A 24,372-nucleotide genomic window follows, 5' to 3' on the forward strand; every position below is an offset into this window, starting at 1 on the left:
AAGGAATATGAAGCAGAACACCTCGTAGAGCTGCAGTCCAAGGAGACAAACGCCAAAGCTAAACTTTTGAATATTTTAGTGATTGTATTTTGGGGCACATTAAGTTTAGTTCAGCATGTTGTATTTCTTTATGGACACAAAAATCACATGAATGATATGTACACAATTTATTATTCACATAAAAGATCACAGTGATGAGTGAATAGTCACCATTGTTAGCGGAAGTAGCTGATAGCTCTGTTCTGTGTTTGTGACGCATTGTTATGCACATGGTGACACACTGAGTTTTTAAACCTCTATATTTACATTTATTAAAGTGTACGATATTGTTGCAGATATATTGGGGCTCATTTTCAAAGCACTTAGACTTACAGAGTTCTATGTGTCACTATGGAACTTTTTAAGTCTAAGTGCTTTGAAAATATGCCTCATTGTGGTTTTGTGGACCGTGAAGCAATACATTAATTAAATGAAGAGTATCTGAGCCGTATCATATTAAGGAAGGCAGCAGTAGTGATGTCTGGAGTTTTGATGTGTAGGTTAGTCTTCCAAGATCAAAAACCTAGGGTAGCTCAGGGTTACCTCAGTCAGCAGATTCAGCAGTTCTTGCACAGATATCTATGAAGAGCCCACCATCTTCATTCCCCAGCTTAAGCAAGATGATTTCATGAAAAACAGGACTGATCTACAGTGCATCTAGACACCCTTAATAGTTTTGACACTTCAAGGGATGTTTCTGTTTGGAGACAGGCTAATTCCTGTACTGCAATTGGTCTTGTCTGAAAATACCATCTTAACTGCCACAGAAGTCATCTATCTTCCCTTTTGGAGCTTTTCCAACCTCCCTTCCTTCAGAACTGAGGCAGTTGGTTTTAGCAGATCTAATGCTACTTTATAGTATGTGAACTTCCAAGTGCTAGAGCTTGGGAACTGGTCACATGACCCAATAGTATGATTTTCATCAGATATTATCTTCATAAAACAAAAGCAAGTAATTAGTATAATTTCAAACAATGGAGGGCAATAGCAAAATTGAATGGAACAGCAGGTTTTGTAAATATAGGGCCAGATTCAGTAATTGGTGCTCAACGCTATTCTATAAAGGATGCTCCTGGAGCTCCAAAAAGTTTCAGGTGCTACATGGTTATAAGAACATTTAACAGTTGTTTATGTGAATTTATCTAAAATAATAATAATTAAAAAAGTATAGCTATAATGGGTCAGATTGATGGTATCCTGCTTACAAAGTGGCCAGTCCAGGTCACAAGAAACTGGCAAAATCCCAAAGAGTTAAATAAAAAAAGGGGACAAAAGACCACTCCCCAGAGATTCGTATCTAAATGTGAAAGTAGGAGTTTTTGTTGCCACGTATGTACTACTACTATTTATTTATTTATTTATTGCATTTGTATCCCACATTTTCCCACCTTTTTGCGGGTTCAGTGTGGCTTACAATACGTTATGAAAGATGGAAATACAGTTTGTTACAACTCAGTTATGGATTACATTGTGAGGAGTTATGCGACACAAAGTCAAGTATCATTAAGGAATATAAAAATGGAAAAGATCATTGAAACATTGGAAAGGAAACAACGGGAAACTAAAAGGGACAATATATAATGACAGGAAAGCATTTGGTGTACATTTTCTGTGAGTAAAGGTATGAGTGTGGTGAGATTACGGGGGATGAGAGGGTGAGATTAGGGGGGATGAGAATTCAGAGTGGCTGTAATGATGCATTATTGAACAGTGAGTGTGGGCTTTATGTGTTTTGGTTCTTTCCGTAAATTTTCTCAAAAAGATGGGTCTTCAGTAGTTTGCGGAAGGTGGTTTGCTCGTAGATCGTTTTCAGGTTGTGCGGCAGTGAATTCCAGAACTGCGTGCTCATGTAGGAAAAGGTTGACGTGTGCAGGGCCTTGTATTTCAAGCCCTTGCAATTAGGGAAGTGGAGGTTGAGGAAAGTTCGGGATGATCTTTTAACATTTCTGGGTGGTAAGTCTATTAAATCAGACATATAGGCTGGGGCTTCACCGTGAATGATTTTGTGGACTAATGTGCATACTTTAAAAGTAATGCGTTCCTTGAGTGGGAGCCAGTGTAGCTTCTCTCGTAAGGGTTTTGCACTTTCATATTTTGGTTTTCCGAAGATGAGTCTGGCTGCTGTATTCTGGGCTGTTTGGAGTTTTCTCAGTATTTGCTCTTTGCAACCTGCATATAGTGAGTTGCAGTAATCCAGATGGCTGAGAACGAGGGATTGCACTAGGCTGCGAAAGACGGATCTTGGGAAGAATTGTCTTATTCTTTTCAGTTTCCACATGCAGTAGAACATCTTTTTGGTTGTGTTGTTTGCATAAGTTTCGAGTGTTAGGTGGCGGTCGATAGTGACTCCAAGGATTTTTAAAGTTTCTGAGATTGGAAGGTTTAGTTTTGGTGTGTTTATCACATTTACAATCCCAAAGCGTGGCGAGATTCTATCCTACCAATCCCAGGGATAAGTAGCGGCTTCTCCCTACTGCAAATATGACTTCCTTACCCTTTGCTGCCCTCAAAGTAAGTAGACAAACTTTACCTATGGTGCAGTATTTTGGTATCTTTCAATTAGGTTTCTTAGGAAATAATAAAATAAACAAGCAGAAAATATATTTAGATATACCATGCAACACTAATGGGAAAGGCAGGTTTTTTTTTGAAAATCACTAACCTGGGAAATCATTATCTGACAATTGCCCATCTGTACATGGGTAAAACTACTGCTGCTACTACTACTTATCATTTCTGTAGTGCTACTAGATGTACACAGTGCTGTACAGTTCAACATGAAGAGACAATCTTCTCAACAGAGCTTACAAACTAATCAGGATAGACAAACAAGACAAATAAGGGAATAAGGTGGGAATGATAAAACATACATGGGTACTGTACAAGTGAATAGGGATTAGGAGTTAAAAGCAGCATCAAAAAGGTGGGCTTTTAGCCTAGATTTGAAGACTGCCAGAGATGGAGCTTGACTACTGGCTCAGGAAGTCTATTCCAGGCATGTGGTGCAGCAAGATAAAAGAAACAGAGTCTGGAGTTAGCAGTGAAGTAGAAGAGTACAGATAAGAGAGATTTACCTAATGAATGGAGTTCCTGGGGAGGTGTGTAGGGAGAGATAAGAGTGAAGAGGTACTGAGGAGCTGCAGAGTGAATGCACTTGTAAGTCACTAAGGAATTTGAACGGTATGCAGAAATGTGCATGCTGGGGATCACAATCTGCACACTTTCACCAGCAGGAAAAGTAGGTGGACCCAGAGGTGTGGTTAGGTCTGGGGAGGCAACACAACATGCAGTTTTGCTTTTTGCAAACTTCCAGTGTTTTTCAAGGAAAAGGAATGCACAGAAGAAGCAGTTGTAAATCTCTGCAAGTATATTTTATTTAGGTAATCTTCAAAGGGAAAATATTGTACACTTTACCTTTAAGAACTGTTGCTAAGTTTGTAGAGAAAAGTACCTGCAAACTCTGTGTGTACCTGCATATTTTTAAAAAAATTGTCACAATAAAGTTATGGAGAATTTTCATTGTCCAATTTGGAGCCAAGATTGCAGGTAAGTTTTACCCCTAAGCTTTGCACTAGATTTCAAAGCTAAAGTTCATTCATACTTTTTGCTTTGAAACTTGCACAGATGCAAAGTATACCTAGTTATTTGTGCGTAATGTTTTTTTGTGTGGATGTTTGCTGGAAGAGAACTGTAAAGACTGGAAAATGCAGTCTATGCATATACCTTCCCTCCTATGACCTGAATATACTAAACCTCTCTGTGCAGCTAAAAATGTGTGCATGCTGGAAAGTGCTCCAGTTATCCATGGATAAGAGCATGTTTGCCATGGATACTTTTAGCTGGTTAGAAGACATGAGTTTTCAGACAGGGCAAACTAGATGTGTTACTCTGTTTTAACTTGCCTGGATTGCTTTAAAAGTCGTCTTCCCTTTCTGCATAATGATATGTGATATGCTGAATCATTTAGTGTAAAATATCAGCAACCTTACTTAAGGAAACTAGATGTCAGTCACAAACTTTGTTTTAAAAGATGTTTTTAGAATAGATTCACTTCAGAAACACTAATAGCAAGTAGAATTGAAATTTGATTGCTGAAAAATAGTGATCATGTGGCTATTTATTCCCCCAGGCCCAGCAAAAGCAGCTGCAAGAGGTTTTAAGTCATCTCAGCCAGCAGGAGCAGAAGAACAAAATCTCACAGGAAAGTCTAGGGCAGCAGCTGAACAATGAGGCTCAAAAACAGAGCTCTCTTATAATGCAGCTCAAACAGATAGTGATTGAGCGAGAAGCCAAGGTGAAGGAACTGGAAGAGGAAATTAAACAACTGACACTTAAGGTAAATTTGACTAAAGGATGAAAGCCTGTCAATGACCACCACCTCCATATACCGTCCTGTGGCCTACCCCCCCCCCCCCCCCCCCCCCCCCCCCACCACACACACACACTTATAGCCATCTCCCAGTGACCACCCCATAACAGAATTCCTTCATACCTCTCTCCAACTTTCTTACCTCCACCTTCACATAGCACCCCACTTCTGCACCCTAGCACTCTTTTTCCCACCCCCTTCATCACCCCTCCCCATCCTCTTCCCTTCACCCTTCCTCCATCACTTTCCTGTTTCCCCCACAGACACCCAGCTCTCTTTTGTTGTCCCCTCCTCCCCCCCCCCCCCCCCCAACAACACACAGACAACCTGCTTTCTGTCTCTCCCCCTGTGGCAGACACCCATCTCTCTCTCTCTCCCTCCCACCCATGCAGCACGGACACCCAACTCTTGCTCCCTCTTCTCCACTCCCTCCTCACTGTACACAGCAACCCAGCTCTTATTCCCTTGTTCCTCCTTCCCTCTCAGCCCCAGCCCATCCTGGCAAGGATCAGAAGTGGAAGAAAAGAAGAGCAGCTGCGCCATTGGGCTGCGGCCTCATCCTCCTCTGCCACTTTGGTGTCAAATGCAAAATTTGAACCATGATGTTCAAATTTTACGTTCAGTACTGGGCAGCAAAAGGGGAGGTGGTGGCCTGATGTTATGCCACTCTCCTTTTCTTATGTTTTTGATCAGTGCCAGGCCAGGGAATGGGGTGGGAGGAGGATGCGTGAGTGTGTGTGACTGTGTGCTGGGATGGTTGTTGGGGGGGGGGGGGAGAAGAGAGCCTGCTGCTAATGCTGCCTGCATTATGGAAAGTGCATGATACAGGCAACCTAGGATGCTTTCAAAATGGCATGCAGAGCCTTCACCATGGGTGTTGGGTTGGTAGACTTGCCTGGCTGCATGCCTCATACCTAAACCAGCAGTTCAGGAGAAGATGCAGACGTTCTGTGCTAGAGAAGCAACTTTTTGGTGGCAAGGTAAGAGAGTTGCAGACCTCATTATGAAATGTTCTCAAACTTATCAAGTAGCATAGTAAATGACGGTGGATAAAGACCTATACGGTCCATCCAGTCTGCCCAACAAGATAAACTCATTTTACATGGTATGTGATACTTTACATGTATACCCGAGTTTGATTTGTCCTTCCCTTTCTCAGGGCACAGACTGTAGAAGTCTGCCCAGTACTGTTCCTGTACTAAGTTCTGAAGCTAACATCGAAGCCCCTTAAAATTTACACTCCAGCCCATCCCTATCTATTCAGTCACGATCAGGGTGTAGACCGTAGAAATCTGCCCAGCTCCCGTTTTGTTTCCCAATTACCGGCGTCGCCACCCAATCCCTGCTAAGATTCTACGGAACCATTCCTATTAAACAGGATTCCTTTGTGCTTATCCCACACATGTTTGAATTCCATTACCGTTTTCATTTCCACCACCTCCCGTGGGAGGACATTCCACATATCCACCACCCTCTCCGTGAAAAAATGCTTCCTGATATTACTGAGTCTGCCCCCCCTTCAACCTCAATTCATGTCCTCTAGTTCTACCGCCTTCCCGTCTTTGGAAAAAGGTTTGTTTGCGGATTAATACCTTTCAAATATTTGAACATCTGTATCATGTCACCCCTGTTTCTCCTTTCTTCCAATGTATACGTTCAGGTCAGCAAGTCTTACCTTGTACGGTTTGCAACGCAAATCCCATACCATGTTTGTAGCTTTTCTTTGCACTGCTTCCAGTCTTTTTACATGTCCCAATACTCCAAGTGGGGCCTCACCAACGACTTGTAGAGGGGCATCGACACCTCCTTTCTTCTGCTGGTTATGCTCCTCTCTATGCAGCCTGGCATCCTTCTGGCAACGGCCGTCGCCTTGTTTCTTCACCTTCAGATCCTCAAACACCAACACCCCAAGGTCTCTCATGAGTCGAGCTTACTAATCTCTCCCCTCCTATCCCGTGTCTTTCTTTTGGGTTTCTGCACTCCAAGTGCATCACTCTACACTTCTTGGCATTAAATTTTAACTATGCAGTATGTTGGGATCTCTTTGATTGGTGATTTGGTGTAGAAAATCAATAACATCAACAATTCCACCAGTATGTGTTACTGTGTTATATATCCTATTTTTTTGTTTTTTAATATGCAGTGCTCAGAACTTGCTCATGTGCCTTGTACCATATGTTATGGAGTCAGCCCACAGCAACCTACCATCATAGCACTGGTCCTGCCTTCCTCCTAACCTGTAAGACCACTACATTGAGCTATAGATTTTAAACTCTTAATTATACGTTGAAAAGAATCACTTACCTGTAGGTGGTCTACTGATGTCAATGATAGGGCTAGTGCCACTGCTGCTGGACCTTTACCCTTGTGCAGTCGTGAAGTCAAAATTAAAATGTCCTCGTTATTCCCGACGTGGGGCCACGTTTCTCCATCATGGCGTTCTCAAGGGAATGTATTTCTCAACTATCAATAAAGCGGGAGCGATCTCAATACAGGCTCATCCCAGCTATCTGTGCCCCCAGAGCTGCTGAAATTCCCCCCCCCCCCCCCCCCCACCAACACACACACCCATTGTAGATTAGAAATCTGATAGAGGCCTCACTGACAGAAGATAGATTTCCCAGAGAGACAGGTGACATCATATTCACTTCCCTCCTAAAAGGCGATTCGATAACTCTCTGCATAAGAGCTACTGCCCATTGGCAACATTCCAACATTAACGAAAATAATGGCAGCAGTAGTGGCTTCCCAATGCCAAGACTACCTGCTTGATCCTACGCAATCTGGATTTAGGCCCCTCTACAGCACAGAAACAGTTATAGCAGGGCTACTGTTGGAATGCCGGTTACTAATGGACAAAGGCCAGCAAATCTTTGTCATGAAAATGCTAGCTGGAGTAGGAATCACAGGAATGGTTGTGAATTAGTTTACAGGATTTTTGCAACACAAGTCAGTTTAGACAAAATGGCAACAATCTCTTTCTCGCTCTTGGCCCATGAAGTGTAGTGTCCCACAGGGCTCCCCACTATCCCCAGTCCTTTTCAATTTTTACCTCAAAGACTTAGAGGCCATTCTGAATCTGTTTGGGATCAAATATTTCTCATATGCTGACAACATCATACTCCTATTCCTATGGCAGGACCTAACTGCAGTATACTCTCTCATGAACAAAATCTTCAATTCACCGTTTAATTGGTTTTGCTCCCTAAACTACTCCAGACAAAACTAATATCCTCTGGATCAGAAATGACTCACTTTAACTCCACCCACCCAGCTACCCAGCCTGGCAGGATCATCACTAATCTTTAAGAAGATAAAACTTTTAAGAATCTATCTTGACTCATAATTATGTCCACACAAATAAATAATGTAGTCTGCAAATGCTTCTATAAACTGAAACTTCTTAGACATATTAACATCTACTGGAAGTAAAGCATTTCTAAATTGTTCAATGCAATCGGTTTTGTTAAAATGTAATCTGTTTGTTTAGACTGTCCTCCTCCTTGAACTTTATGGTTAAGCGGGGTGGTCACACTAAAAAAGTCTAACCTCACCGTGTTTAAATATAATCTCGTTCCACTCAGCCATAAAAGTAGAAAATAACAGCAAATAAAGCTGTAAAATTTCACATTGAAATTCCAAGCAGTTGCTGAGAAAACAACCTGTATAAATCAGAATTGATACAACCAGCATAGGATGTGCACAATTCCAGTATTATTTTAGAAAAAAAATCTGCCAGCATAGAGGGGCATAATCGAATGGCGACGGCCATCTATATGGCCGGCGCCGCAAAGAGCAGTCCCGAACCATATTATCAAAAAAAGATGGCTGGCCATCTTTCGTTTCGATAATACGGTTGGGGCCGGACAAATATCAGAGATGGCCGGCATCGGTTTTTGCCGATAATGGAAACCGATGCCGGCTATCTCAAACCCGGCCAAATCCAAGGCATTTGGTTTTGGGAGGGGCCAGCATTTGTAGTGCACTGGTCCCCCTGACATGCCAGGACACCAACTGGGCACCCTAGGGGGCACTGCAGTGGACTTCAGAAATTGCTCCCAGGTGCATACCTCTCTTACCTTGTGTGCTGAGCCCCCCAAATCCCCCCCAAAACCCACTCCCCACAACTGTACACCACTACCATAGCCCTTAGGGATGAAGGGGGGCACCTACATGTGGGTACAGTGGGTTTTGGGGGGGGGGGGTTGGAGGGCTTCCATTTACCACCACAAGTGTAACAGGTGGGGGGGGGGGGGGGATGGGCCTGGGTCCGCCTTCCTGAAGTGCACTGCACCCACTAAAAACTGCTCTAGGGACCTGCATACTGCTGTCATGGAGCTGGGAATACATTTGAGGCTGGCAAAAAAAATGTTTTTTATTTTTATTTTTTGGGTGGGAGGGGGTTGGTGACCACTGGGGAAGTAAGGGGAGGTGATCCCCCATTCCCTCCGGTGGTCATCTGGTCAGTTGGTGCACCTTTTTGAGGCTTGGTCATGAACAAATGTGACCAAGTAAAGTCAGCCAAATGCTCGTCAGGGCCGGCTTTGTTTTTTCCATTATCGGGTGAAGCCGGCCATCTCTTAAGCACGCCCCCGTCCCGCCTTCTATACCCTGCCGACACGCCCCCTTGAAGTTTGGCCGGCTCTGCGATGGACTGCAGTTGAGGCCGGCCAAAATCAGCTTTCAATTATGCCGATTTCGCCGGACTTGACAGATGGCCAGCCATCTCCTGATTTGTGTCGGAAGATGGCCGGCCTTCTCTTTCAAAAATAAGCAGGATAGAGCCTTTTCTAAAATATATGAAGGGTGCACATATAGTCACCTAAATAAGGAAAACACAGCAACTTATACATGTAAGTGCTGACATTTACATGTGTAAAATGGCATTCCACAATAACACAATACACAATAAAATATAATAGATGGCATAGGGTGTAAGTGGAGGTGCAACATTTAGGCTGATAAGATAGAGTAACAGGAGTTAGAAGATAAGGGGACTAACGTAAAGAAAGTTGCATGTGAAGTCAGAAAGGTGCATGAATATGATAAGCAAGCCCTGCTATTCCTCACTTTAACGAAGCCTGCCTCAGTACCAGGATGAGACTAGTTTACTAGCATCTATCTGCATATGAGACAGTTACCAAACAGTATGGAGTTTTGTGTTTGTTACAGCATCAGCACAAGAAAGGAGCAGCTGAGGAAGAGGATTTCAATAATCTGGATCTGCAATCATCTTCAAAACAGACAGCACTGCTATTGTCACAGGGGGATCAGGTTGGCAGAATTGGATCTGGTCGGTAAGAGAAGAGACATATAAGTAATTTAATATTTATATTCCACCTAGCCCTAACCAAATTCAATGTGGATTACAATATAAAAGAAAGAACAATAATGCAATCAAAAAAATAAAATCCCTATAATCGATACAATGAAGACATACACAATAGTCTTTCCAAACTGTGTATGTAAAGTGATGTGAAAAAGTTTTCTTCCCCTCCTGATTTTCCCTGTTGCATATATGTCACTCTGAATGGTTTCTGATCGTCAAACAAAATGTAATATTAGGCAAAGGGAATTTGAGTAAACTCGCACAGTTTTAAGATTATTACTTCATTTATTTAAGGAGCAAAATTATCTAACACCCATGTTGCCCGTGTGAAAAAGTAACTGCCCCCTTAGATAATCAACCAATTGATCAAATTTGATTCAGCTGATTGAACACAGCCAGGCTTGATTGTACTCGATCTTGTTGAATCTGAACCTCACTTTATATTGATCCTTACCATGTAAGTGAAGTAGTCACCACAAAGTTTCTACAAGAACTCTATGCTACAATCAAAGGACATTCCAGAAGAGAAAAAAAAGTGGTTGAAATAGTCTGGAAAGGGTTACAAAGCCATTTCTAAAGCGAGTCATTATCTCCAAATGGCGAAGACTTAGAACAGTGGCAAATCTTCCCAAGTGTAGCCGGCCTGCTAAAATTATTACAAGGGTGTGGTAACAACTCATTCGGTAGGTCTCTAAACTTCTATGAAGAGCATCCAGAGAACTGCAGGCCAGTAGCATACCAAGGGTGGGGCGGTCTGCCTCGAGTACAGGCAGCAAGGAGGTGCATGGAGCAGTTGTTAGCTCCTCTGGTCCCCTGCCCCTTTGATGTTACTTCCTGTTCCAGGGCAGGGGACAGGCGGAGCTGACAGCTACACGACTGCTCCGTGCACCCTCTTGAATAGTTTTGTGTCATTTGCAAATGTAATCACCTCACTTGTTGTCCTGTTTTCCAGGTAATTTATAAATATGTTAAATAGCACTGGTCCCAGTACAGATTCCTGTGGCACTCTACTATTCACCCTTGTCCATTAAGAAAAATGTCCATTTAACCCTTCCCTCTATTTTCTGTCCAATAACCAATTCCTAATCCATAGAAGGACATTGCTTCCTATTCTATGACTTTTAACTTTTTTCTCAGGAGTCTCTCATGAAGAACTTTATCAAAAGCTTTCTGAAAAATCTAGATACACTACATCAACCGGCTCACCATTATCCACATTTTATTCACACCTTCAAAGAAATGAAGCAAATTGGAGCGGCAGGACTTCCCTTGGTTGAACCCATGCTGACTCTGTCCCATTAAAGCATATTTGTCTATCAGGCTCATTTTTAAAAGAGAAGGACGCCCTTCTTTCGACACAAATCAGAAGATGGGCATCCTCCTCACAGGGTCACCCAAATCGGTATAATTGAAAGCTGATTTTGGGCGTCCCCAACTGCTTTCCGTTGCAGGGATGACCAAAGTACACGGGGGCGTGTCGGAGGTTTCGCGAAGGCGGGACTTGGGTGTGCCTAACACATGGACGTCCTCGACCTATAATGGAAAAAAAGGGCGTCCCTGATGAGCGCTTGGACGACTTTACCTGGTCCTGTTTTTTTTATGACCAAGGCACAAAAAGGTGCCCGAACTGACCAGATGACCACCGGAAAGAATCGGGGATCACCTTCCCTTACTCTCCAAGTGGCCACTAACCCTCTCCCAACCTAAAAAAACATCTTTAAAAATATTTTTGCCAGCCTCAAATGTCATACTCAGGTCCATCACAGCAGTATGCAGGTCCCTGGAGCAGTTTTAGTGGGTGCAGTGCACTTCAGGCAGGCGGACCCAGGCCCATCCCCCCCCTACCTTTTACACTTGTGGTGGTAAATGTGAGCCCTCCAAAACCCACCACAAACCCACTGTACCCACATCTAGGTGCCCCCTTCACCCATAGTGGTGTACAGTTGTGGGTAGTAGGTTTTGGGGGAATTTGAGGGGCTCAGCACACAAGGTAAGGGAGCTATGTACCTAGGAGCAATTTATGAAGTCCACTGCAGTGCCCCCTAGGGTGCCTGGTTGGTGTCCTGGCATGTCAGGGAGACCAGTGCACTACGAATGCTGGCTCCTCCCACGACCAAAGGTCTTGCATTTGGTCGTTTCTGAGATGGGCGTCCTTGGTTTCCATTATCGCTGAAAATCAGAAACGACCAAGTCTAGTGACAACCATCTCTAAGGACGACCTAAATTTCAGGATTTGGGTGTCCCCGACTGTATTATTGAAACGAAAGATGGACGTCCATCTTGTTTCTATAATATGGGTTTCCCCACCCCTCCACCGGGACGTTTGCGAGGAAATCCTCAGCAAAACTTGGGCGTCCCTTTCGATTATGCCCCTCCACGTGTTCCGTACTTTTATTCTTTATAATAGTTTGCACTATTTTGCCTGGCACTGAAGTCAGGCTTACCGGTCTGTAATTTCCTGGATCACCCCTGGAACAGTTTTTTAAAAATCGGTGTTACATTAGCCATCCGCCAATCTTCAGGTACTATGGATGTTTTTAATGAGAGGTTTCAGATCACTAACAGCAGATCAGCAATTTCATGTTTGAGTTCTTTCAGTACCCTGGGGTGAATGCCATCTGGTCCAGGTGATTTATCACTCTAACTTGTCGATGTGGCTCTGTACGTCTTCCAGGATCACAGAGATTTCTTTCAGTTTCTCCTCATCATCACCTTTGAAACCATTTCCAGTACAGGTATATCTCTTACATGTTCTTCTATAAAGACCAAAGCAAAGAATTCATTTAATCTCTCAGCTAAGGCTTTGTCCTCCCTGAGTGCCCCTTTTGTTCCTTCATCATCTAATAGTCCCATGGATTCCCTCACAGGCTTTCTGCTTCTGAAGTGTTACTATGAATTTTTGTCTCCGTGTAAAGTTTTTCTTCATATTCTTTTTTTTTTTTTTTTGCCTTCTTTATCAATGCTTTGCATCTAGCTTAACAACCCTTTTGAGTCAAAAGTGGAACGCTTTGGACAACACAGGTCCATTTATGTCTGGTGTAAAGCAAATACAGTATTCCAAAGTAACAACATCATACCAACAGTCAAACATAGTGGTTGGTAGTGTGATTGTGTAATGATGCTTTACTGGAATACTTGTCATTATTGAAGGAGCCATGAATTCTTAAGGAGAATGTCTGGTCATTTGTCCATGAGCTGAAGCTGAAGTGTAATTAGGTTATGTCGCAAGACAATGATCCTGAACACAAAAGCAAGTCTATATCCGATTGGCTGAGGAGAAACGTGCTAGCTGACAGTGTATATAAGTGAAAACATTCAAGCATTACTATGACAGTCTGACACCCTATCAGACTGTCATAGTAATGCTTGAATGTTTTCACTTATATACACTGTCAGCTAGCACATTTGCTTATTTCCGATCTGAGGAAGAAGGGCAACCTTCGAAAGCTAATCAAGAAATGTATTAAGTTATGTCCAATAAAAAAGGTATCATCTTATTTTCTTTTCCATGTTTTATTTTGTTTGATTTCTATTGATAACCTTAAGAGTGGACTAACACGGCTACCACACTCCTCTACTGAGGAGAAACCAAATTAAAGTTTTAGGTTGGCTAGGGTTACCATATGGCTCCAGAAAAAGGAGGACGGATTGGAAGTAAAACCCGGCTGGCTCAATCCGTCCTCCTTTTTTCTGGAGCCATATGGTAACCCTAGGTTGGCCTAGGCTGTCGCAGGACCTAAAATGGACCGCAGTTATTAAGTTTAAGGGGAAGTTACTTTTTCACATGGGTGAGATGTATTTTGAATAACTTTGTTTCCTAAATAAAGTAATATTTTTAAATATGTTGTGTGTTTACTCAGGTTCCCTTTGTCTAATATTACATTTTGTTTACTACTACTAGTACTAATCATTTCTATAGCACTACCAGACATGCGCAGTGCTGTACACATTATATGCAGGTACTTTTTTGTTTTTGTTTAAAGATCAGAAACTATTCAATGTGACGTATGCAATAGTAGGGAAAATCAGTGCATGTGTTTGAGGGACAGGGGGTTAGTGTGTGTACATGCTTGTGTGTGTGCTTTCTGTGTGTCTGTGATCAGGATAGGAGATGAGAGGGGAAGGGGGAAGACAGTTTGAAAAGTGCTCGACGGCAGAGAAGCGAGGAAATATAGACCTTAAGTTTGTTGCTCCAGTCTGGTGGTCTCGTATTTATCTGGTGCTCTACTTTTTTGAAGTATTTCATTTTTTCATGTTTGATTTTGCATATTTTTGAATGCACTTTATTTATAGGGTTCCTATTATAGGAGGGTTATAGTGATGTTCACTTAAGGTTTCCACAGTCATTTTGAATAGCTTTTGAAAATTTTTTCTTAAAAAAAATAAAATGTATATAAAGTAATAAAGTTGGAAGGGTTTCAGAACAAGGAGTATAGATGATGTATAGATAGCAACTGGAGTGGAGGAGTGGCCTAGTGGTTAAGGTGGTGGACTTTGGGCCTGAGGAACTGAGCTCGATTCCCACTTCAGGCACAGGCAGCTCCTTGTGACTCTGGGCAAGTCACTTAATCCTCCATTGCCCCAGGTACAAATAAGTACCTGTATATACTATGTAAACCCCACAGAAAGGCAGCATATCAAGTCCCAGTTCCCTTTCCCTATTTGAGATTCTAGATGGAATGTTGCTACTATTTGAGATTCTACATGGAATGTTAATGTTGCTATTCCACTAGCAACATTCCATGTAGAAGGCTGCGCAGGCTTCTGTTTCTGTGAGTCTGACGTCCTTCACGTACGTGCAGGACGTCAGACTCGCAGAAACAGAAGCCTGCGCGGCTGCAAGGGCAGGCTTCTACATGGAATGTTGCTAGTGGAGGAGTAGCCTAGTGGTTAGGGTGGTGGACTTTGGTCCTGAGGAACTGAGTTCGATTTCCACTTCAGGCAGCTCCTTGTGACTCTGGGCAAGTCACTTAACCCTCCATTGCCTCAGGTACAAATAAGTACCTGTATACAATATGTAAGCCGCATTGAGCCTGCCAGGAGTGGGAAAGCGCGGGGTACAAATGTAACAAAAATAAAATAGTGAGCTGCTGCAGCGGCTATACTCACTAATAACAGGCTCAGCTGTGGGAACAGCCTATACTGATTTCTCCTTTTGTTTTCCCTTCTTTTACTAGTTCTAATGTGAGATTTCATTGGAGTGTGGAGTCCTTTCTTTGAATGTCCTGTATTCCTTAAGGGTTTGACTATTGGTTATTTTTAGATTAGAGAGTCTCTCCCCTGGCATTTGGTGATTTATCTCGATCTTGTCAGGGCATGAGTGGTGATTGGTTCGTACACTGACAGCCATGGTGACATTTAAAAAGGAAAAAAGAAAAATTCCTGGTAGTTTAGCCACCCTCTGACAGTGGTTTCTGACATCAGCCTCCCTGGCATGAGCCTCCAAAAGCCCTGATAGCCTAGTGGCCTCTCTCCTCCAACCCAACTGGACCTCCTGCTCCCACAATTAAAAATAAAAATACATGGTAATTGCCCATTCCTCCAGTTGACCCAACCCTCCCTTTCCCTCTGTGTTTAAAGGTTGCCTTCTCCTGTCCTAATTGGTAGTCTGTTGGAGGGAGGGAGATGCTGGTATGTTGTTGTTTTTTTTTGTTTTTCTTTTTTAAAATTAATGTTCTTGTCAGTGCATGAGCCAGTCACTGCTCATGCAGTGACAGGATGAGTGACATTCTGCATTGAGCTGCAGATTACTGCCTTGATTTTAATGTGGTAGTAATTTGTATGCTTAATAAATATTGAATTTTATGGCCTTTTCATAGTAGGGCTGTGGCTCTACTTCAAGATTTGCTGCACCTGCTCCTTAAAGCTTACAAAAGAGAAGAGGAAAGAACAATATTGGCATGACAATGAGGAATCATGGTTGAATAAACTGAAGGGTGGGGTTTAAAGTGGCTTTTGGAATGCCTTTCACCTCTTCCTTGCTAGAGTAATATACAAGAATTGTAAACAAAATCGTATAAAAAGGATATTAATTAATATTGACAAGATTATTTTTCCCACACAGTGCTGTGTCTAAATTGGGGCACACCCTTGTTGAATCTGCAGCTACACAATCCTCTTTTGGAAGCAGTGCTGTCTCACCCAGGAGGTACCGTATGTATGAAACAGCCTTTTATGGAAAGTTGGAATCAATCATCTTTTTCAGGATAGACAGGGACTGATACACTCTCATGATTCACTCTACCTTATGTCAACAATTCTGATTTTCCAAGGACAAGTAGAAGAATGATTCTTACATGTGGATAACTGTCATCTGACTGAGCCCCCGGTGCAGACACTACCCAGTGTTCTGTGCCTTTAAGAAGCTTTTGGCAGCGACATGTACATTCCCACCCAGTGTAAGCGTGCAGGACCATCAGTCCTTTGTTTTCCATGGAGCAGAGAGGTTGTGCTTGTCCACCTCTCCTTAGCATGTTTGTCCATCTCTCCTTAGCATGTCAACATTGCTTTTTTTTATTTTTTTAACTCTATTGACAAGTTTTTTGTTTTGTCCATGAATAACAATGCAAGCAGCAAAACCAGAGAAAACACAAAAATTTTGATACGTATACTTGGTCTTGATTTCTCCTTGCCATTTTCAGGGCACAGACTGTAGCAGTCTGCATGTCACTGGCCTTGTTCTCCAGCTACGGAAGCTGAATCTGTCCAGCCACGATCAGGGCACAGACCGTAGAGGTCTGTCCAGCACTGGCTTTGCGTCCCAAATACTAGTGTTGCCATCTAATCACCGCTAAACCTCTTTGGTGCTACACCTCTGTACATGATTCCTTTGTGTTTATCCCACATGTTTTTGAATTCCATTACCATTTTCACCTCTACCACTTCCCATGGGAAGGCATTCTAGGCACCACCCTCTCCATGAAAAAGTGCTTCCTGACATTATTCCTGAGTCAGCCCCCCTGCAACCTCAATAAAGTAAACAGCAAAAAATACCAAACAGCAAAAAATATGGTCCGACCAGTCTCTTGGGTAGACTGAATGAACCTTACAGGTCTTTATCTGCCCCCATCTACTATGTTATGTTACCCCCACTCCCCACCTCCCTCTCTCCCACAACCCCTGCCCCTCTCAGCCAAGCAACATATAAAAGTCGTAAAGCCCCCCAGCAGTAACTCTTCAGCAAGGGCCTGCTTCCCAAACCAGAGGGGACAAAAGAAAAAGAACTCCTCCCCCGTCCCTCTGTCCAATCTGAAAAACACACAGAGAGCCATCAAAACTGAAAAGCGTAAGAGTCAGGCGAGTCCACTCTAATTGGTCCATGAGAAAACGGCCATGACAGTGATCAATCAATTGCTCCAGGTCTTTAAGAACCCACACTTGAGCTGCCCAGGTGTAACTGAAACTGAACACTGAAAAAACACACTGCCTCATCCTCTCATCACATCATAATAAGTACAATCCCATAACCATAAACACCCCAGATCACACCCTCCCTATCTCAGATAGCCTAAAAATACTTGGCGTCATAATCGACCGCAACCTTACTCTTGAGAACCAAGTAAACTCCACAACAAAGAAAAGGTTCCATTCAATGTGGAAACGTAAATGCCTAAAACCTTTCTTCCCAAGGGAAACATTCTGTAAATTTATACAATCAATGGCACTAAGCCATGCAGATTACTGCAACGGAATATATGCGGGATGTAAAGAACAACTCACAAAGAAACTCCAGACCGCCCAGAACACAGCAGCCAGGCTGATATTCTGTAAAACACGATTCGAAAGTGCCAAACCTCTCCGAGAAAAACTGCATTGGCTCCCAATTAAAGAATGCATTACCTTCAAAATGTGCACCCTGATCCACAAAATTAACTACAGCGTAGTCCCCGGATACATGATAGATCTCATAGATCTACCAAACAGAAACAGAACCAGATCATCTCAAACATACTTAAACCTCCACTACCCAAACTGCAAAGGACTCAAATACAAAGCAACCTATGCATCCAGCTTCTCCTATATAAGCACACAACTATGGAACGCATTGCCTAAAGCAGTGAAAACGATCTGCGACCATTTAAACTTCAGGAAATCATTGAAAACTTACCTGTTCAATAGGGCATATCCTACTGACCCAACATAGATTTCTACACTTTGCATCACAACAAACCCAACGATCGTACTGGACATTATTTAACCTTCCCTTCTTTTGACCCCCATTATGTCTGAATCAATTGCACTTTTATTCAACTACAATATCACCTTGTATTTTTTTTTCTCTACCAGTCTTGGCAAACACCTTTGGTACTATGTAAGCCACTTTGAGCCTGCAAATAGGTGGAAAAATGTGGGATACAAATGTAACAAAGTGTGGGCCCAGCTGTTTGTTTCAAATGTGCTGCTGTGTCACACTTTGCAACAGCAAGACAAATACGTTTAATTTAAGTCTGCCATTTAAGCCCCTAGAGTTACCCAACCCCAGAAGGCAGAGCTTAGGTTCACTGGGAAATTGTCATCCCAGGGCCTGTGAAATCATACTGCTGACAGCCTTCCAAAAGGCTTGCAGAGGATCACAAGTCCGCCAGATGGGAAAGAGGGTGCTCTGTCCCTGCAAACAAAGATCCCTTTCAAGGATCGGGTACATCTGTTTGAGTTTCACTGGTATATAGTACCACCTAGTGGCAGCTTTATAAGCATTTTCTTTAATCAAGACACACAAGGAGCCTTTCTTAACTTCATGAAACCCTCTCTTCCAGGTACACAATTCCAAGGTCTCACCCAGGTCCCGCTTCCAGTTCAACAGACATTTATGCTTCTCAAATTCCTTCCCCAGGAGAAAATTATAGGGGATGAAAATAGGACCCTTCAATTTACCCAGGGCTACCCACAAATTTTCCAGATGCTCCATATTCTCGGAATCTGCCCTCAACCAATTTTGAGAAATAATAAAATGCTTAACTTACAGGTAGGGAAAAAGATCCCTGGAAGGAAATTGCTACAGGTCCCGAAGATCCAGAAAGAAAATAATTTTCTCAGCATCCAATAATTGTCTAAAGTGAACCAAGCCGGCTCGTTCCCAACCATTAAAAATGGAATTCCTCCTACCCACAGCAAAGTATTTCAGGAATTGCATGTGTCGTATAAGATGTATGCTGCTAATATCCAATTATTCTCTGTCGAAAATAATGATCCAACTTTAAGACTGAGGGAATGTTTTGATAAAATTCTGAATTGGATTTCTCAGCATAAATTTTCTCTGAATCTGTTAAAAACAGAGATTATGTTTGTCAGTAGAGTTTGGACCCATGTTTAGCTACAATCTTAAAATACTGTGGGGTCAAACTAACAAGACGTTTTTGTTCAAAGTTTAGGAGTGTTTTTAGCTGAAAATCTGTCCATGCAAAAACAAGTTGACAATATTATTTCTTCTGCTTTCTAGCAATTACGGGTATTAAGTAAATTGAAGGGGATGATCCCACCATCAGATTTTAGGATGATGTGCAGAGCCTGGTTCTAGTGAAACTTGATTACTGTAATTCATTGTATTTAGGGATGTCATCTGCTAGATTCCAGGCTCTACAGGTTGTCCAGAATACAGTGGCGCAGTTAATTACTGGGGTACCAAAATCAGTACATAGCTCCCCTGTTTTAAAACATTTGCACTGGCTGCCTGTTTTGTATCGTGTTATGTTCAAAGTTCTTACGTTAATTCATCAGTGAGACTATGCTAATGTTCCTGTATATTTTATGAAGGTTTTGAAATGGTATCATCCTAATTGTCCCTTGCGTTCTGAAAGATTACAGCAACTATGTATACTGTCACCTATGGATTAACATTATGCTGGTACTAGAGCACGTGCTTTCTCGATTGTCGGAACTATTCTGTGAGATGGCCTTCCAGACCAGACCATCTGAGATTGTGTGATAATCTCCTCCAGCAATTTAAAAGCTAACATTGAAGCCCCTTAAAATTTACACTCCAGCCCTTCCATATCTATTCAGATACAATCAGGGCATAGACCGTAGAAGTCTGCCCAGCACTGGTTTTGCTTCCTAATTACTTGCGTTGCTACCCAATCTCTGCTAAGATTCCGTAGATCCATTCCTTCTAAACAGGATTCCTTTGTGTTTATCCCATGCATGTTTGAATTGCATTACCGTTTTCATCTCCTCCACCTTCCGCAGGAGGGCATTCCACATACCTTCCACCCTTTCCGTGAAAAAATACTTCCTGACATTACTTCTGAGTCTGCCCCCTCTTCAACCTCAATTCTTGTCCTCTAGTTCTACCACCTTCCCATCTCCAGAAATGATTAGTTTCCGGATTAATACCTTTCAAATATTTGAACGTCTGTATCATATCACCCCTCTTTCTCCTTTCCTCCAAGGTATACACATTCAGGTCAGCAAGTCTTTCCTCGTACAGTTTGCAACGCAAATCCCATACCATTTTTGTAGCTTTTCTTTGCACTGCTTCCTGTCTTTTTATATCTTTAGCAAGATACGGCCTCCAAAACTGAACACAATACAACAAGTATGGCCTCACCAACGACTTGTAGAGGGGCATCAACACCTCCTTTCTTCTGCTGGTTATACCCCTCTCAATGCAGCCTAGCATCCTTCTGGCCATGGCCGTCACCTTGTCACATTGTTTCTTCACCTCTGACATATCCTCTGATATATATACCTCTGACATATCCTTATATCCTCTTGACACCAACACCCTAAGGTCTCTCTACTGTGTCAAGTTTAGTAATATCTCCCCTCCTATTCGGTATCTCCCTTTGGGGTTTCTGCACCCCAAGTGCATCGCTCTGCACTTGGCATTAAATTTTAACTATTAAATTATGCTCAATATTACAAACTTCGTAATAAAGTACTAAATTTATAAAGTGAATATAGTATGCTCAGTTCTAAACCATTCTTACTATTAAATCCCCAAAGAGACTTGGTAGAATAGATGGAACCATCATTGCACATTAGGCATTCCAATTTTCTTCAAGGTATGTACGTACTCTGCTTTGTATACCAGCAACACCAATTTTGTAGAATTCATATGAACCAAGTATTATACTTTGTTACATTTATATAATTCATTCTATTGCACAGGTACATACACAACTATAATTTACTACTAACAAATCACAAATGTGCCTAATTGCAATGTGGTTACTATACTGATCATATCATACACATGACAATGACCTCCTACAGATGTTCCCCCCTGTATTGGTCATTACTAATTGATTTATTTATTACATTTGTACCCCGCGCTTTCCCACATGAGATTTTACTATTGAATTATTGCCATGTTCAAAATACTACCCTCTATTCTTTGGAGATTACCAACCCGTGATGAAGTAAGAAACTTTAAAATACTATTCAGCCAACACACTCACATAACCTTGGTCCCCTTGACTCTGGCCGAGTTTTGCGATTTCTTTCTCAAAAGGAGATCCTATGTGCACACAAAAATATACGCTTACTTAAATTATCACCACTTATACAAAGTTCTCCAAGCTCTACAACTATTAATACTGCTAATACTCAGACAAATACTCACGATTCGCACATTCGACCTTCTTTCGGTCCTATACCCCAGCGGGTGCCACCAAAACTCTGCCCACACTAAGCATCATATGTACTATGTCATCATTTTCCTTCTGTTTATAAATCTTCATTTTAATTGGTTGTTTCCGTTCACACCCACGCTCCTCCTTGTTGTCATAGCTATTCGATATATCTCTATTCAGTCCTCAGGGCTGAATGGTATTCCATATGTAAATGAAGCGTTGCTCCTTATGAATCAACACGTCTGCCAAGGATCTCCCCTATCTAAAATCACTTGGAAAAATACTGTATATCTTAACTCAGTGATTGCATGATATTCTTTCCAATGTGCTGATAACGGGGCATCCACTTTTTCAGTTTTAATATTGTTAATATGTTCCTCTATGTGGGTCTTAGTCTTTCGTGTTGTCTGTTCCACATAGTATAATCCACATGGGCACCAAATGCAATATGCCACTCCCATAGTGTTACAATCTGTTCTGCTTTTAATATAAAACTGTCAGCAGCTGTGAGGTATCTGTATCCGGTCACCCTCCACTGCATACTGGCAATATAGGCATTTGCCACATCTAAAGTGGCCTGCTGGCTCCTCATATCTACTCTTGGGATTTGACAATAGTTCCCCTAAGTTCTTGCCCCTACTGTAAGCAAACCCAGTATCCTATATAATAAAACGCACTTCCAACATTCTGAAGCTGACTGCATGGCTGAGGCATTCCTGCTCTCTGTATCCATCTCCTGAATTGACATCACGTACTTCCGGGTTCGTCACAAGCAGAAGTGACCAACCACACGAGGTTTCTCGGCTTCAGAATGTTGGAGGTGCATTCTATTAAATAGGATTGGTCAGTTCCTTGAAGCATAGCCAGAGCTCAGCGTCCTGCACAGTAACGCTCAGACACCAGAGAGACGGGGGGGGGGGAGGGGGGGCCTGACACCAGAGATGTGGGGGAGGTATCTCTGTCACTCACACACACACACTCTCTCTCTCTCACAGTCAATGTCTTTCTCACTCTCACACACTGTCTCTCACACACTCTATGTCTCACACTGTATCACATTCACTCTCTATGTGTCACACAGTCACTCACACACTCGGTCTCATACACTCAGTCTCACAGAGAATCTGTGTCTCACACACACTCTCTCTCTCTCGTACACACTGTATCTGTGTGAAACCCACTTGCACACACTCATTCTCACACACACACTCTCTCTCTTACAGACACACTCGCACCCAGACTCACTCTCTCTCTCTCACACACACACACTCACTCGCTCGCACATTCATTCTCTCTCACACACACAGTCACTCTCACATACACTCTCTCAAACATACACACTCTGAGGAAAACCTTGCTAGCGCCCGTTTCATTTCTGTCAGAAACGGGCCTTTTTTACTAGTTTTTTAGTGAGAGGCCATATGTTCCCTGCCATTGATGAAAATGGGAATACACATACCACCGAAGTGTCTGTATCCAAAGAGTTTGGATGCAGTAACAATTGTCTTTCTGCATTTGATGCGCTCTTAAACGCTTTCCTTACTACTTTAGCTGGATATCCCCATTGTAGAAATCAATGGGTCATTAGCATCACTTTATTTCTGAATTGATCCTTTGTTGAACATAACCATTTTATGCGCAAAAATTTACCAGTTGGAATAATAACCCGAAGGTGTCTGGGGTGAAAACCTGAATAATGCAATAACATGATATGATCCCTTTCTTTTCTATACGATGACGTGATGTCTGTGCCAGAGCCGGTGGTGGGAGGCGGGGATAGTGCTGGGCAGACTTATACGGTCTGTGCCAGAGCCGGTGGTTAGGAGGCGGGGCTGGTGGTTGGGAGGCGGGGATAGTGCTGGGCAGACTTATACGGTCTGTGCCCTGAAGAGCATAGGTACAAATCAAAGTAGGGTATACACAAAAAGTAGCACACATGAGTTGTCTTGTTGGGCAGACTGGATGGACCGTGCAGGTCTTTTTCTGCCGTCATCTACTATGTTACTATGATTATGTGTCCCTGTGTCCGTCTGATAGTAATATCCAAAAAATTTACACATTCTTTGTCCCAATGGGCTGTAAATTGGATATGTCTGTATACTTGGTTGAGGTAAGCCACAAATTGCCTAAGTTCACATTTTGTGCCTTGCCATATTAACAATACATCGTCAATGAATCTTTTCCATTCCACCACATTATGTATGAACCAACTAGCATATTCAAATTTCTCTTCAAACCTGGTCATGTAATTACAGTTGGAATTAAATTTTAATTGCCACACCCTCAACCATTCTTCTAACTTTTGGAGATCCCTTTTCATTGTTTCTACTCCCTCCAGGGTATCCACTCTATTTGCTAACTTTGTGTCATCCGCAAAAGGCAACCCTTTCCTTCCAACCCTTCAGCAATATCTCTCACAAATATTAAAGAGAATAGGCCCCAGCACCGACCCCTGAGGAACTCAACTGCTCACCTTCCTTTCCTCTCAGGGCCGTGCCTAGGGTCTCTGGTGCCCCCCTGCAGACTATCAGTTGGCGCCCCCACCCCCTCCGTCTAGCAAAGCAGGAACAGAAGGGCGCAGGCAAGTAAGCTGGACCTCAGGAAAAAAATAGCACTGTATGTATCCCTCATTGATAAGGCTCTGACTCTAAAGTTTAGCAATTTCATTAAAGCAAAATGTATTTTCATAACACTTCAAAGATTTCCAACTCAAAATAGGAATGCTAATTCAAAATGTGAGCAAAGTCCTCTTAGTTTCCAAAGATTCTTTTTCTAATCTCCTTTGCACCAAAGGATATAATTCAGATCAAACATTTGTCTCTGATCAACTATCTCAGATCAAATATTTATTTCAGATTAAATATTAAGGTTTCCTTGCTTACAGTCACTTAAATCTACCTAGCCTTTATATAGCTTATAGGATTTAAACACTCTTAAACTGAAATTCACCCTTTTCTATTCTTCATAAACTTCAAGTAATCCTGAAATATTCAGATCCTTTTTCACTAGAGAAATCTCAAACTTCAATCTCCACCAACCTCTTTTCATTCATATTTTCTCAT

The 24,372-nt window shown here is 42.3% G+C and overlaps 1 protein-coding gene across 3 annotated transcripts in view; it reads left to right on the forward strand.

Annotated features, from left to right (window-relative positions):
• Positions 1–24,372, forward strand: part of CCDC13 (coiled-coil domain containing 13) — a 130,921-nt gene that overhangs the window by 81,432 nt on the left and 25,117 nt on the right. For all 3 annotated transcript variants that reach the window (XM_030197579.1, XM_030197595.1, XM_030197589.1), the window contains exons 10-12: positions 4,169–4,375; positions 9,581–9,705; positions 15,802–15,885. In XM_030197579.1, coding sequence (XP_030053439.1) covers positions 4,169–4,375; positions 9,581–9,705; positions 15,802–15,885 — 416 coding nt within the window. The remainder of the gene's footprint in view (positions 1–4,168; positions 4,376–9,580; positions 9,706–15,801; positions 15,886–24,372) is intronic.

This window comes from Microcaecilia unicolor, chromosome 1 (genome assembly GCF_901765095.1).
Source record: "Microcaecilia unicolor chromosome 1, aMicUni1.1, whole genome shotgun sequence".
Taxonomy (NCBI): domain Eukaryota; kingdom Metazoa; phylum Chordata; class Amphibia; order Gymnophiona; family Siphonopidae; genus Microcaecilia; species Microcaecilia unicolor.